General features: G+C 43.3%; 1 protein-coding gene across 1 annotated transcript in view; it reads left to right on the top strand.

The window, feature by feature from the left end:
* Atp8b1 (ATPase phospholipid transporting 8B1) overlaps positions 1–15,631 on the top strand; it is a 134,269-nt gene that overhangs the window by 89,663 nt on the left and 28,975 nt on the right. Inside the window, exons 11-15 of the mRNA XM_028774197.1 lie at positions 268–356; positions 4,614–4,804; positions 8,253–8,461; positions 10,997–11,040; positions 12,049–12,205. Coding sequence (XP_028630030.1) covers positions 268–356; positions 4,614–4,804; positions 8,253–8,461; positions 10,997–11,040; positions 12,049–12,205 — 690 coding nt within the window. The remainder of the gene's footprint in view (positions 1–267; positions 357–4,613; positions 4,805–8,252; positions 8,462–10,996; positions 11,041–12,048; positions 12,206–15,631) is intronic.

The raw sequence follows: 15,631 nt of genomic DNA on the forward strand, positions 1-15,631 counted from the left end.
TTAAAGGTGTGTACCACCACACCACTGCCCGCCAAGTTCTTACAATTAAAAGAATGTATCCCCTCACTCAGGAGGCTGAGGCAGGAGGACTAATGTGCCAGGGACAGCTGGGACTGGATAGCCAGACCAGAAGTGTTTGTCATGAGTTAGTGTTGGAAAAAGCTTTACTGTTATTTTCCCATTGAAATCACAGAAAGAGTAATTTTATTGATACGCTTACTAATTGAATTTTTCAACTACTAATCACACTGAATTTTCCATTTTTAGGTGCTGACACAAAGATAATGAAGAATAGCGGGAAAACCAGATTTAAAAGAACTAAAATTGATTACTTGATGAACTACATGGTGTACACGGTATTTATGTTTTCATTCTGTTAGATGGGAGACTTTTGCTCTAATTTTGATGTATTTTTTAAATGCAAGGTGATCTTACATCTTTATGTGGAGTGAGTGCAAAGAGGCCTGGATACCCGAAGCCTGATGGGATGGATGTAAAGAGGCTCTAAAGCCTTTTCTGAGAAATTTCACACTTCAAGCAAGAGAAGATTGGGGAGAGAAAGTTCAGGGCCTGTTCCTGGGTATTTTCATGATTGGCTATTGACTATTTTAAAACCAGGAATATTACACTGCAGCCCTTACCAGAGTTGTTAGGGTCAGAGCCTGGGCCCAGCATTCCCAATAAACTGGGCTTGGCTACCCAAGCTCATTAGGTCAATGAAATAGGCAAGTGCTAGTTAAAACAGAGAAAGGAGATTTCTTCAGTGTGACCACAATGGGAAGAGAAACAGCTTCATCAGGGTCTCGGCATGAGGTTTAATCTTTTTTTTTTTTTTTTTTAGTTTTTCGAGACAGGGTTTCTCTGTATAGCTCTGGCTGTGCTGGAACTCACTCTGTAGACCAGGCTAGCCTCGAACTCTCGAACTCAGAAATCCGCCTGCCTCTGCCTCCCAAGTGCTGGGATTAAAGGCGTGCGCCACCACCGCACGGCTATGAGGTTTAATCTTAACTAGAAGGAAAGAAGTGTATGAACGGAAGAAGTCCTTATTGGGTTGGAGTCCCACCCATCACTAGTCCATCATTTTCTGAGATCCAGTTCCAATCCTCTGACTGGCACCAGGCTTCAACCCTTCCTATCAGCCAGCATTAGATTCCTGGGAGATTTTCAATTCTTTGGAGATCATTGTTTCAATAGACTGAGCCAAAGGGAAGGGGTGCAAATAGTTCTCTTTAAAATATTTCCCCTCTTGCCAGGATTGCTAAACGTCTAGGAACTATAGAGTGGGCTTTATTGCTGTTAGCTTCCCATGGGGGTAGTTATCATAAATGCAAGTGTATGTATATATTTTATGGTTAGCAATAAGCTTTCTTGAGAGTTTTTGAAGCCATACACAGGTGAAGCTTAGGAAGACTCGCTGGGTTTGGTGTTCATACTCATGTCTTGCTGCAGCAGGGGATTACAAAATAAGCAGAAGGCTCACGAGGCCTATCTAGAGGAAGTTGGTTTCGTTTGGAGTCCCACTAAACAGGCTCTCAGTTTCAGCAGCAGCAGCAGCAGCAACAACAACAACAACAATTTGTGGCTCTCTCCATTCCCTGTTGTCTACAGCAGAGCTCCTTAGAGACTCTTCTAGTTGGGAGCTGGATGGATAGGCTTCACTTGCCTCCCATGCTCCAAATTCTAGATTTACTGGAGAAATGCATAAAAGGTGTTATTTGCCCAAACAGGCCCAGTGAACTTTTCTTCTGTGACAGTTGTTCTCAACCAGTGGGTGGAGATCCCTGTAAGGGGGTCAAGCCACCCTTTTACAGAGGTTGCTTATCAGATATTTACATTATGACTCGTAACAGTAGGAAAATCACAGTTATAATGTAGCGTTGAAAATAACTTTATTGTTAGGGGTCACCATGACATGAAGAGCTGTATTAAAGGGTCACAGCATTTAGAAGGTTGAGAACTGTTACAGGAGAATGAGAAATATGAAGCTGGGAAACTCTCCCTAAACCTACGTTTCCATATGCCAGCCGAGGGAATCCAAGGGCCTTTCCATGGAGAGTAGACTTGGGCCATGATATTAATTTTATTCTGGGATCTGAGTCTAAGCAGTCCCACTTCCTAAATGAGAATTGCTTTTCAAATATTCACTTCAACCTGAATGCATAAACTCTTCAGAGTGCATAGTTACAATTTGTTCAAGTGTGTGCGTACTTACAGCCACATAAAAGCAGTAAGTAATCTGAATAACACCCTCCCCCTAATTTTATCAAAATACTTCTTGGACTTGGAATATTTATCTCTAATGCCATTGTAACTATCATGATGCAAGCATTCAGATCACCGGCTCTCCTCTGGTCCCTTTCATTTCAAGAAGGTACTTGGAAACTCTGTGTTTAGAACTCTATATTTCCCTGGAAATTACTACTGTGGATATATAAATATTTCTAAGAAAATTGAGGGGAGGGGAAATTGAGACAGAGTCTTGCTATATAGCAGCCCAGGCTGGCTTGAATTTTTTGTCCCATAAACATATGCTTCTTAACTTCATAACTTAATATCTATTGTACCTTAGATAATCTTGTCTAGTGATTAGTTTAGTTACCTTTCTGTTGCTATGATAAAATACCATGACCAAGGGGAAGAGGGTGGGGGTTCTTGGCTCATGGCTCCCAGTGAATAGAATCTGTCACTTATAAAACATCACTTAGCCAACGAAGCTTAAGATGGGCCTGGCAACCAAGAACCAGCGACAGGGAACAGGAAGTGGAAGCAAGCTATAAAACCTCAAGACCCACCCTTAATGATGTCCTTCCTTCAGCAAGGCTCCACCTCTTAAAAATTTCACTACCTTTCTCTCTCTCTCTCTCTCTCTCTCTCTCTCTCTCTCTCTCTCTCTCTCTCCCTCCCTCCCTCCCTCCCTCCCTCCCTCCCTCCCTCCTCAAGACAGGGTTTCTCTGTATAACCTTGGCTGCCTTGGAACTTACTCTGTAAACCAGGCTGGCCTCAAACTCAGAAAAATCCACCTGCCTCTGCCTCCCAAGTGCTGGGATTAAAGATGTGCCACCACTGCCTGGTCACTGCCTTCTCAAACAGCACCACCAACCAGGGACCACATGTTCAAATACATGAGCCTATAGGGGACATTTTGTCATTCAAACCAATGCATTTATGATGTCACATACCTCTTAAAACATTGAACCTGTATAAATAATTACCCAAATATGGTTACTTTTCCCCCCTGCCTTTCAAGGTGGGAAGGGGCTGGCGCCTCTACTGTGGGAGGTGCCAGCCCTAGGCAGGTGGTCCAGGGTGCTATAAGAAAGAAGGCTGAGCCAGTCGGTAGTGGCGCACGCCTTTAATCCTAGCACTTGGGAGGCAGAGACAGGCGGATTTCTGAGTTCGAGGCCAGCCTGGTCTACAGAGTGAGTTCCAGGACAGCCAGGGCTACACAGAAAAACCCTGTCTCGAAAAACCAAAAAAAAAAAAAGAAAAAAAAAAAAAAGGAAAAAAAAAAAAAAAAAGAAAGAAAGAAAGAAAGAAAGAAAGAAAGAAAGAAAGAAAGAAAGAAAGAAAGAAAGCAGGCTGAGCAAGTTCATAAGCAGCATCCCTCCAGGACCTCTGCTTCAGTTCTTGCCTCTAGGTTCCTACCTTGAGCTCCTCCCCGTCCCTGTATTCACAGCATTTGGCAACTAAGACAGGATTGAACGTTCAGAGTCTGCCTGTGTTACCCAGTAAAGCCTGTCTCAGCAAACAGAACAGGACTAGCAATATAGCCCAATCAGTAAGGAATTTGTCTAGCATGAATGAAGCCCCTCTGCTTCATAAACAGAATGTAGAGGCACATGCCTTTTTTCCCAACACCCAGAAGGTGAAGGCAGGTAGATCAGAAAGTCTACAGTCATCCTCTAGTATATAGGGTGTTCAAGGGCACATGGGCTACATGAGAACGTTTCTCAAAAAGAAAAACGGAAGAAAGAAAAGAAAAAGGAAAAAGAAAGAAAAGGAAAAAATAAAAGAAGCAAAATAACTTTTGTCTAGTACTTTTTATAAACCTCTCAATTTAGTATTCTTTGAAGTTGCTTCACACTAAGATGAAGTATCTTCATGAACAATATATTATTGTTCAAAGTCATACTAGCTGAGAGGCCACCCTGTCATATAAAAGACTTTAAGAATTGAATATAAGACAGCAACTCTTCCTTTAAAGTATTATTTTGGGAAGAAAACCTAGCCTTATAAATGTAAAACAATCCAACAAAACCTTGTGGACTTTCAAAGCATCTCTACAGCCCTGTTTCCTTTTAAATGTAATATTTTTACAAATCATTAAAAGGTCATATGTAGGGCTGGAGATATGGCTCAGCGGTTAAGACCGCTAACTGCTCTTCCGGAGGTCCTGAGTTCAAGTCCCAGAAACCACATAGTGGCTCACAACCATCTGTAATGGGATCCGAGGCCCATTTCTGGTGTGTCTGGAGACAGCTACAGTGTACTTGTATATATAAAATAAATAAATAATGCTTCAAAAAAAGGTTATATGTAACAATGTACTAAATAATGCTTTTAGAATCTGTGAGATGTATGGTGTTGGAAATCCTGCTTTACATGTCTTCTAGATCTTTATTGTTCTCATCCTGGTTTCTGCCGGCCTTGCCATTGGTCACGCCTATTGGGAAGCACAAGTTGGCAATTATTCCTGGTACCTCTATGATGGAGAAAATGCCACACCATCCTACCGGGGATTCCTGAATTTCTGGGGCTACATCATTGTATTGAACACCATGGTGCCCATCTCTCTCTATGTCAGGTAAGCCTGGCCTCTTCTTGGCCTCTTGCTCTCAGGCAAAAATGCCATGTCTTTCCCCAATGGGGCTCCTTCATGTTCAGCAATAATCATTTCAAAGGTCAAAGGAAGAAGAGAATAAGCTCCATTTGTGAATTGAGGGTGAGGTAGGGGAAGGGCATGGACTTTGAATATCTACCCTGTGCCAGGCACTTTCTATCCTGTCCTCTGGGAGATAAGGTCAGTGACGTCCCATGGTCAAAGGTGACAGTCATTTGCTTGGTGAGTCCTTCTCGGTGGATTCCAAAGCACGGGGCTCAAAAGGAGTCTGAAAGAAGGTAGAGATTCAAAATGCCATGGAAAAAATTCTTCCTCTTCCAGAGCCCCTCTGTGCTCTTAATAGAACTTTCTTTATTACTGTTGCTCGGGCTTTGCTGGCCTGCCAGGCCCCTGTTTCCTGCCACTATCTCCTGGTAGGAAAGTGTCCCTGTATTCCTTCACCCTCTCTAAACACTGTTTCTCTGTGCAGTGCCAACCCTAGTCTCAACAAAAGGTCAAGGTAACAGCTTTCTGTCTTATAATCCTCTTTTTTCTCCTCCTTCCTCCTGTCATATCAAAGTTCACAATCATTGACCAGTTGGATTTGGGACTTTTGGGGGAGAGACTGCATTGTAGACATAGAGTAGTCAGTCATCACCCCAGTGAACAACAGCCCAGAGGCCCCTGGGATCTCACCACTCCTGTGCCATTAGAAGCTTTTGCTTGCCGCTGGAGAGATGGCTCGGTGGTTAAGAGCACTGACTACTCTTCAGAGATCTTGAGTTCAATTCCAGCTTCTTAATGGAATCCTATGCCCTCTTCTGGTATGTCTGAAGAGAGTAACAGTGTACTCGTATATAAAATAAATAAATAAATCTTTTTTTTTTTTTTAAAGAAGCTTTTACCTAATTTAAACTTTATTACATGTAGATTTGTTTTGATTTTGTCTTTATTTGATTTTTAACATGTATGTCATTACTGATATTCTCTGAGTGGGAAGTAAATCCCTGGGGCTGCCATCTGTCTAGTAGCCACTTTAAAAGAAACCAAGACGGCATGGCGGTTCTAAGGAGAAGGCTCAGTAGGCAAAACCCTTATTGCACAAGCAAGAAGATGAGTTTGGATCCCCAGCACCCACATAAAAGCTGGGTATGCTGGTGTGCATCTGTAACCCCAGTGCGTCGGGAAGAGGAATGGAGGTAGGGTACACGGAGACAGGCAGATCCTTGGGGCTCACCAGCCAGCAAGTCTTTCCAAAATGATGAGCATCAGATTCAGTCAGGGACACTATCTCAAGATACAAGATGGCGAGCAATAGAGGACGTCCCCCCCCCCCCACGCCGTGTTGACCCCTGGCCTTCCGATGCAGATGCATGAGCAGGCGCGACGGCACACCAGGCATTGCTCTTTATGGTCCTCTTTAAGACCAGATTCTTTACTGACCTTCAGCTCTCACCAGCTTGGCCAGACTGACTTGTGGGTAAAGACTGGTGAGCATCCTAGGCCCACCTCCCAGTGCTGGATAATAGGCTTACATCATTCACTGTGTGGATGCTCAAGGTCACTTTACCAACTGAGTAATTTTCCCAGCTTCGTTTGTTTTTTTGTTTGTTTGTTTGTTTGTTGTAATAGAGCCTTTCTTTATACTCCTGTCTGGAACTCTTTGTCCAAAACTGGATGGCTTTGAGCTTATAGCAACCCTTCTGCCTCTGCCACCCCAGTGCCAGGACTACAGGCACATGCTACTACGCCTGACTTCAAGTACTCTTTCCTTTTCTTCAGAACTTGGCTTGTATATTATCTTATCCCCATGGCTCTGTTTCCTCTGACCTAAGTGGCCACTCCCCCTTCCTATTGGTCTCTATCTTCCTGCCTGCTTTCATTTTCTGCAGAGAATGTGCAGCCTCTGCGAGTTTATATTTGCTGTGTTGTTTTTGTTGGGTTTGTTGATGCTTAAGTCAGGGATTTCATCCGCTGTTTGCAGTGAGTGTTCAGGCACCAAGTAGGACCGCCCATTAAAAGGGAAATAGCTATTTCCATCCATAGAACTTGTCGTGCAGCTATCCATTGCCCACTTAGCAGTTGCTGGGTGTATAAATAGTCTTCCTATAGCTAAGTTTTAAAACCAACATGATCCTATTAGGATACCTGCTTTTGGACATTCTATGACTTCTAAGAATTTAGGAAGCTAATATACTTTTTCAGCAGTGTGGTAAGCTACTAAGGCACTAGTTGTTAAAAAACTCAATTGACACACGATGGTGTATCACCTGGAGGACTATAGTTCACTTTGCACAGGTGAACTTGGCCATCCCATTTGTCCCTAGCTATGAGGGGCAATGAGAGGAGGGAGGTGATTGTCTCTGTGGCTCTGTCTTAGTGTCACTGAGCATGAGGTGTGATATGCGTTTGATCAGGGGATCCCTGTGTGGCTTCTAAGCTGGGTGACTTCAAAACAGCAGAGCTTTTACTGTTCATAGTTCAGGTGGCTGGAGAGTCAATGATCAAGGGTGGCATTCTTGGTGAGTGGTGAGAGGCCACACTTGCATCACAAATGAGGACTTCTTGCATTATCTCCTTGCAAAAGAGACAAGCGAGCTCCTCCAGCTTCTGTAGTGCAGGCACTATTGTCATTTGTAAGCTCTTTGTCCTTCGTACCTACCCATCACAGAAAAGCCCCACCTCTCAGTACTGTTACTGATGATGAGGTTTTACTCTATGGGCTGGAGAGGGTAATATTATTCACTTTCCCCATTGGCATAACAATGTATCTGTTAAAGGAAGCTTAAGGAAGGATTTATTTGGGTTCGTGATTTGAGGATGCAGTCTATCATGTTAGAGAAAACATGGGGGCGAGAGTATGAGGCAGCTGGTCACATTCTTTCCAGTCAGGAAACAGATGGTTCACTTTCTCCTTTTGGTCCAGTCTGGGGACCCCAGGCCACCATATGGGGCCTTTCTACCTCAGGAAAACCTCTCTTAGAAACACTCTCATGGCCACAACAAGAGGTGTGTCTCCTAGGGAAATATAAAATCCTGTCAAGTGAATGATCATGAATTACTGTCAGGCCTGGAGGGATGGTCTAGCAGTTAAGAGCACATATGCTGTTGCAGAGGAACTGAGTGTGATTCCCAGCACCCAAGTTGGGTGACACACAGTCTCCTGTAACTCAGCTCCTGGAAGATACAGCACCTTTGTATCCTCCAGAGCACCTGCTCTCCCATGAACATACACACACAAGCACAAACACACACACACACACACACACACACACAATTATTTAAAAGAACAATTGACCACCACAGGAGTGAACACTAAATTTCAAACCAAAGCAGTAGATAAGCAATTCATTCCCATGTGCACAGGGAAAGCAGAATCCATTCCCTGCCCTGTCACCTCTCTCCTCACCATTGAAGCCTTCTTCTGCCCTAGTGTGGAAGTGATCCGTCTGGGACAGAGTCATTTCATCAACTGGGACCTGCAGATGTACTACGCAGAGAAGGACACTCCTGCCAAGGCGAGGACCACCACACTGAATGAGCAGCTAGGGCAGATTCATTACATCTTCTCTGATAAGACGGGGACACTCACGCAAAATATCATGACCTTCAAAAAGTGCTGCATTAACGGGAATATCTATGGTGAGTGACGACTGTGAGGCCGGCGAGCCAAAGCACGCCACGTTCATACGTGCTATTGACTTTCTGCAGAGTAACTCCAGAGACAGTCTTTCAGTTACTAGGCTCAGTTATGTTTGGGGTCTGAAATAACAGGAACACTTGGCTGTTGGATAGGGATAGAAGCGGCATTCCCTGGGTGCTGTCTGGAGCAGAGCCTACCTTCCCATGGCTGTTGGTGCTCTCCCTGTGTGGAGTCCAACTGCCAAAGAAACATGGGCACTGTTGGGGACAGACGGACACACACATACATACACATACACAAACAGGGAGGGGGGGACAGAGAGAGAGAGAGAGAGAGAGAGAGAGCGCAAAAACTGGAAATAAACACCCCTCAAAATAATTAAAAACTGAGTTGCCACATGGTCTAGCAATTCTGTATCTAGGAATAATTTGTGTGCAAAAGATTGGAAAACAAGGACCCAAAGATGTTAGTGCAATTTTTTTTTAATTTTTAAATTTTTTTTAAAAAGTAGACTGTAGCTGTCTTCAGACACAGCAGAAGAGGGCACCAGATCCCTTTACAGATGGTTGTGAGTCACCATGTGGTTGCTGAAAATTGAACTCAGGACCTCTGGAAGAGCAGGCAGTGCTCTTAACCATTGAGCCATCTCTCCAGACCTATGAGTGCAATGTTATTTTATTTTATTTTTGTTTTTTGTTTTTGTTTTTTCGAGACAGGGTTTCTCTGTGTAGCCCTGGCTGTCCTGGAACTCACTCGGTAGACCAGGCTGGCCTCAAACTCAGAAATCTGCCTGCCTCTGCCTCCCAAGTGCTGGGATTAAAGGCGTGCGCCACCACCGCCCGGCATGAGTGCAATTTTAAAAGTGATTTTTTTTTAATTGTACCCTGACTAGATCAGTTGGTAGAGAGTCATAGATTCGAGCCCCACTTTGAGCACCAACTCTTAGTGCAATCTTTAAAGTGATTGTTTTTTTTCTCTAGCCTGGCTAGCTCCCAAGTAAATGAGACAGAGACTATAAGATTTATTTAATAAGCTTTACAGCACAAAAGCTGAGCAGTTACTAATCTATTCTATTTCTCTGAGCTAACCTGGCCAACTCCCAGCCAAAATCCCCAACAGACTTGCATTTTAGTATTGGTTTGACTCTCTCTGCCCCAGGTATGTTCTTATGGTGTCTCCTGGACCCTTTGTTCAAGGCCAGATCCTCTCTTCCTCTCTCCTGGCTGGGATAGAAAATCCCGCCCTATTCTCTCCCCTGTTCAGTCATTGGCTGATCAGCTTTTATTGACAAATCAGAGAATAAATGGAATCAATGTTTACATACGACATTGAGACCTGGAGATTCTTAGAACAAGCATGACAATGCCATGTCTGCTTGCAACCAGATATGGGGGGCAGAGAAATCAGCGTTTGAATAATACAAGGATAATCTTTACACAGTGCACAGTAACATTATGCTTACACAAGGAAATACATGTTTACCCATGTTCATAGCGGCATTATTCACACTTGGGAAAAGGTAGGAACAACCCAAGTGTCTATCAGTGAATGAAGAAGTGAATAAGGTACACTACCATATGAGTGAGCCCTCTGGGCATTGTGTTAAGTGATACACACGCATAAAAGTAAGCACTGTATCATTTCATTCAGAATGATCAAAGCCACGGGGACAAAGATGAGTACTGGTTACCATGGTTTCCGTAGGGCAACGGGAAGTTAGTGTATAATGTTAGAGTTCAGTAATCAAGATTAAAAACAGTCTTGTGGTGATAGTTGCACAAGGTGACCACACTGAGTATGACCAAGCTGTACAGTAGAAAATGGTTACGATAGTTTATAGTTTGTTTCCATCCTATGTTCTGAAGCATACTTCACATACATGACAGTATTAAGTTAATATTGCCTTAAAATACAGATTTTTAGTGTTTTGACTTTTTTTTCAAGAAATACACATGTGTTTTCCCTTTTAGAAAGAATGTATAGTACATATGAGTTTTCCCATCACCAAGGAAGGTGGGACACTATGGAGCTGAGGAATTTGTCACCATGGTGATGACAGACTAAAGTATATCAAAGGGCTCCATTCTGGTCCCAGAGGAGTCTAGTGGGACAGGTACTGGTATTTGAAACAACTCTGGTCTGTGTTTGGCTACCTTTTCTATGAAGAGCCAGATGGTAAACACTGTAGCCTTTGCAGGCCACATAATGATTTCCATCATGTTCCTCATTCTTAGAATTATTTATGTGTTTAATTAGTTTTTGAGGCAGGATTTCACCCCAGAACCCAGACTAGTGTTGATTCATGTTGATTCTATTTCACCTACCGAGTGCTTGGCTTATAATAAGCATGAGCCATCAATGCCTATGTCTAATATTCTTCTATTCTGCCATCTTTCCAACTCATAAAATATGACTATTACCCCAGAACCATCCAAAACCAAGGGTAGCATCAGACACTGCGACCGTGTTTGCAAATCCAAGTAGGAGGCTCTACACACACAGACTCAACTTGTTTTATCCTGTTTGTTTCTTAGGAGACCATCGAGATGCTTCTCAACACAGCCACAGCAAAATAGAGGTGAGTAGCCCCGGTAGAGCAGCTGTTTGATTGTGTTTCTTTCCTAGGGCTGCCAGGATGAACTGCCTCAGGCTGGGGCATAGAGCAGCAGAATCTTCTCACAGTTCTAGAGACTGGAACCCAGATGTTGGTCTCTCCAAAAATTTTAGATGAGGCTCCTTCATGGATTCTCCCTAGCCTCTGGCATCTGCCAATGATCTTGGCTTGTAGGCAGGCTACCGTCCCTGCTCCTGTTGTCAAGTGGGTTCTTTCTCCTCGTGTGTTTGGCTATGTTCGTATGTGCCTCTTATACAGACATCTGCCCTTCCACCCTGATTCTCGTGACCTCATCTTAACTTGATTAATTTGCAGATCAAATAAGGTCACATTCACAGGCACCAGTGGATGAGATGCCAATGTACCCATGAGGGAGACACAAGTCAGCTCACTTCTGTGCCTTTTGTTTTAAATAAAAGCTTCCTAAAACTTGGGCCAAAGGAGATGGTTTAGCAGGTAAAAGAATCGCTGCTCTTGCAGAGAAGCCAGGTTCAGTTCCAGCGCTCACATAGCATCTCACAACCGTGGGTAACTCCAACAGATCAGGCACCCTCTCACCCATGTCCGACCTCTACGGGCACCAGACATGCACACGGTCCACACACATACATGTAGTCAAAACAGTCAAACTCAGAAAATATAAATAAAAAAGAATGTGCTAAAAAATCCCAAGGTGATTTCTGACATAATTAAAAAACTTGGCTACAAAGAAAAAGGAATATCAATTATCATCGATAGAGATTTTTAAAACATGTATTTGTATGTATATGCATGTGCATGTGTGTGCTGCCACAATGCACTTGAAGCTAGAGAACCACTTGAGGAAGTTGATTCTCTCCTTCTATGTGGATCCCAGTAATCAGTATCAAACTCCGGCTGTCACTCTTGGCAGCAAGTGCTTTTGCCTCATGAGCCATCTTGCTGGCCCTAATACATAGATCTTTTATTAATTTCCTTCTCCATTTCTTTCAGCTAGTGGATTTTAGCTGGAATACATTTGCTGATGGAAAGCTTGCATTTTACGACCATTACCTTATTGAGCAAATCCAGTCAGGGAAAGAGCCAGAAGTACGACAGTTCTTCTTTTTGCTTTCGATTTGCCATACGGTCATGGTGGACAGAATTGATGGTGAGTGTTTCTCCGAAGGCCAGTTTGGGAGTTGGCAGGTGACTCATCTTAATCTTAAGTGTAACAAGTACCATGTCTGTCACAAACACTCAAGCAATGGCCAACTGTGTGCCCTGACACTAGATATGTATGGAGTAACAAAGCATGAAACAGCCAATTACTGATTCTTTTATTTTATTTTATTTCATTTCATTTTGCAGTGAGACTGGGCTTTAAAAGTGTTTGTGTGCTAGTCAAATGCTTCTTCTTCTTTTTTTTTTTTTTTTTGGTTTTTCAAGACAGGATTTCTCTGTGTAGCCCTGGCTGTCCTGGAACTCACTCTGTAGACCAGGCTGGCTTCGAACTCAGAAATCCGCCTGCCTCTGCCTCCCAAGTGCTGGGATTAAAGGCGTGCGCCACCAACGCCCGGCTTTTAGTTAAATGCTTCTTGAAGCTCCAGAAAAACTCCTTACTTCTCAAAATTGATGACCGATTTAATTATAGCTCTGAATGTGTTATCACTTTGTAAACAAAATTCTGTTAAAAGATATGGTTGGTAGCCTGGTGAGATGGCTCAGCAGGTAAAGGTGCCCACTCCCAAGCCTGACATCCTGGGTTTGATTCCCGGGACCCACAAAGTAGGAGAGAACTGTCTCTCTCAACTTGTTCTCTGACCTCTACGTGACCTCATATGTGTGCTGTAGCCACATACAACATACATGCATATGTGTGCACACATAACAATATTCTACTACTAAGTAACAATAAACTTTTTAAATGGTCTGCTATTGAATAAGATAGCCTAAGTTTTTTTGTACAGTGTACAAATGTTCCTTGGAAATGTGTCATCAGGTCTTATCTATCTCATGAGTGAACTTTAAACATTGTTTTCTACATATTTCTTTCAGATGTCTGCTTTTGTTTTTTTTATTGTTGTTGTTGTTTGTTTGTTTGTTGTTGTTTTATTTTTGGTTTTTCGAGACAGGGTCTCTCTGTGTAGTCCTGGCTGTCCTGGAGACCAGGCTGGCCTTGAACTCAGAAATCCGCCTGCCTGTGCCTCCCAAGTACTGGGATTAAAGGCGTGCACCACCACTGCCTGGCGCTTTTGTTCTTTAGATTAAAATTTTTGTAACTTGAATTAGATTACCTAAATGAAGCCTGGACCTCTTTTAGGTGGCTTTTCCCATTTGATGGAGCAAAATTAAAGAGAATGTGTGAGTGAACAGCAAAGAATTTAGGTTCTTTTGAAAAATTCCTAAATGCAGTTTGTACCAGCTTTGTCTGAGGAAATCTGTCCGGAGTCAATGAAAACTAGTTATTTTTTCGCACATGGACATAAACTCTCTAATTCCCTAGATAGACAAATGCATTGTGGGAAGAGTGAAGGGGATGCTGTTGGTGTGGCTCCAGTCTACCTGCCCTTCACTCTCCTGGTCCACTCCATTCTCTCTTTACTTCACTCTCTACAGAGCTTCCAACGGAGCCCCAGCACTGATGTTTCATATGTGGTGATATGAAACACTCCTGAGAAGGAATATGTGTAAAAAGATCCCTCAGCAAGTTTCAACGAAATCCACTCCCCAAGGATGAACAAGTAGTTCCGTTAAGCAAAATGGCACAGTTCCGTTCCGACCGGAGGTGTGGGGGAGAGGCTGTTTGAGGCAGAGGGGGGAATAACAGAAGGGAAAAACACTGCCAAAGCGAGAGTGTGGCTAGCCAAGCAAATCTGACTTTTATAACAAAAGTAAAATAGGATCGTTAAGCACTCTTGTTCTCTGAGGTCTTGATTCATCCGTAGAATTCTTCTTCGAATCTGGGGTGTTAATTTGGGGATTAACTGCGCCCTTAGACAAATGTATGTTACCTGTAGAGTCTGTTTTCTTTTCCTCACTGAAAGACAGAGCCTTGGGCTGTGTGCCAGTCCTGGTTTAGTCCCCATCTGGCCACCATTTTTCTCAGCAGTGCTGTAATAAGGATAGGCACTCAAGGTTCCTTCAAGCACAATCTGAGGTGCAGGCTGTGTTTACCAAGAGATCTTTGCCCAGCAGGTGATGAGTGAAAGTCACTGAAAACCAGAACAAATCGTATTATGAGGTACAGAGTAGAGTATTAGAGAGGAAACTGGGTTTTGATCCACAAGAGACCATGGAGAGTTCTTTGAGAGACATCTCAGGGACCGAGCAATTTTACGCAAAACAAATTCAGATGTAGGAAGCACTCCAGGCTTTCCCAAGGTCATCCTGCAGGGGTCAGTTCAATATAGTTCTTCACCATATGGCTGTCTCTTTCGCCACCTTCTTGTGTCTCTCTTTTTATGAGGGTAACAGAGGGTAGAAAGATAAGAGAGAGAGAGAGAGAGAGAGAGAGAGAGAGAGAGAGAGAGAGAGAGAGAGAGAGAGAACTGATTCCTAGCACCACAGGATAATGGACCCAGAGTTCAGTTCTTTGTAGTTCTGAGATCCCCATTTCCCTGGGAGCTTCCAGCTAGGCTTGCTCTTTCTTCTCAGTCCTTGTGAATTGGTTCAGTTTTAAACTGTGTTGGGAAGCCCTCCTTAAATAGAACTCCAGGCTCCACTTCTCTCTCCCCAAGCCTAAGCATTTTCTTTCTAAGGGTTCACCTACTGAGCTGAAAAACACCTAGTTGTTGGTTTTGGTGGTGGTGGTTGGGGGGGGGGGGGTTATTTCTTTGTTTTTCCTTCTTTCTCCTCAAGGTGGAGGGCCAAGCCTAGCATAGGCCAGACAAGTGTTCTATCTTATCTTTGAGCTACACACATCCCTAGTAATAATCTCTTCTTGATTGTTGATCAGGACCTACCGTTAAATCTAAAATGTCCCTTCGGGCTGGAGAGATGGCTTAGTGGTTAAGACCACTGACTGCTTGCTCTTCCAGAGGTCCTGAGTTCAATTCCCAACAACCACATGGTAGCTCACAACCATCTGTAATGGGATCTGATGCCCTCTTCTGGTGTGTCTGAAGATAGCAACAATGTACTAGCATACATAAAATAAATAAATAAATAAATCTTTTAAAAAATTAAAATAAAATTAAAAATAAGATGTTTCTTCAAACTAACACCTAGGTTAGTGCTTGCTGAATGACTGGAAGACAGTGAGTGGACATCACTGCCATAGGAGCCTTGAAGCCATGGAGTCTCTGTTCCCACAGAGACTGTATCAGTGCTCACAGAGTCTCCATAGGGAACTTTAGCACCCTCAGATGTGATGCTATGGAAACTCTGGGGTCAGTATTGGTGGAGGAGGGTTAGACTGGGATGAGACGCTCACAAAACAATGAGAAAATCATGAACGTAGGAGGCATCCCGTAAAAAATTAGAAGTGGTAAAAGGGTGGAAGGCATTTCTGAGGCTGGCAACTGTGGTCTGTAGTACTGATATCAGTCAGAACCAGCTAGAAAACGGGGTGAGAAATGTGAAGTGGCAATCGTGG

Source organism: Grammomys surdaster, unplaced genomic scaffold (genome assembly GCF_004785775.1).
Source record: "Grammomys surdaster isolate TR1022 unplaced genomic scaffold, NIH_TR_1.0 239, whole genome shotgun sequence".
NCBI classification, from domain to species: domain Eukaryota; kingdom Metazoa; phylum Chordata; class Mammalia; order Rodentia; family Muridae; genus Grammomys; species Grammomys surdaster.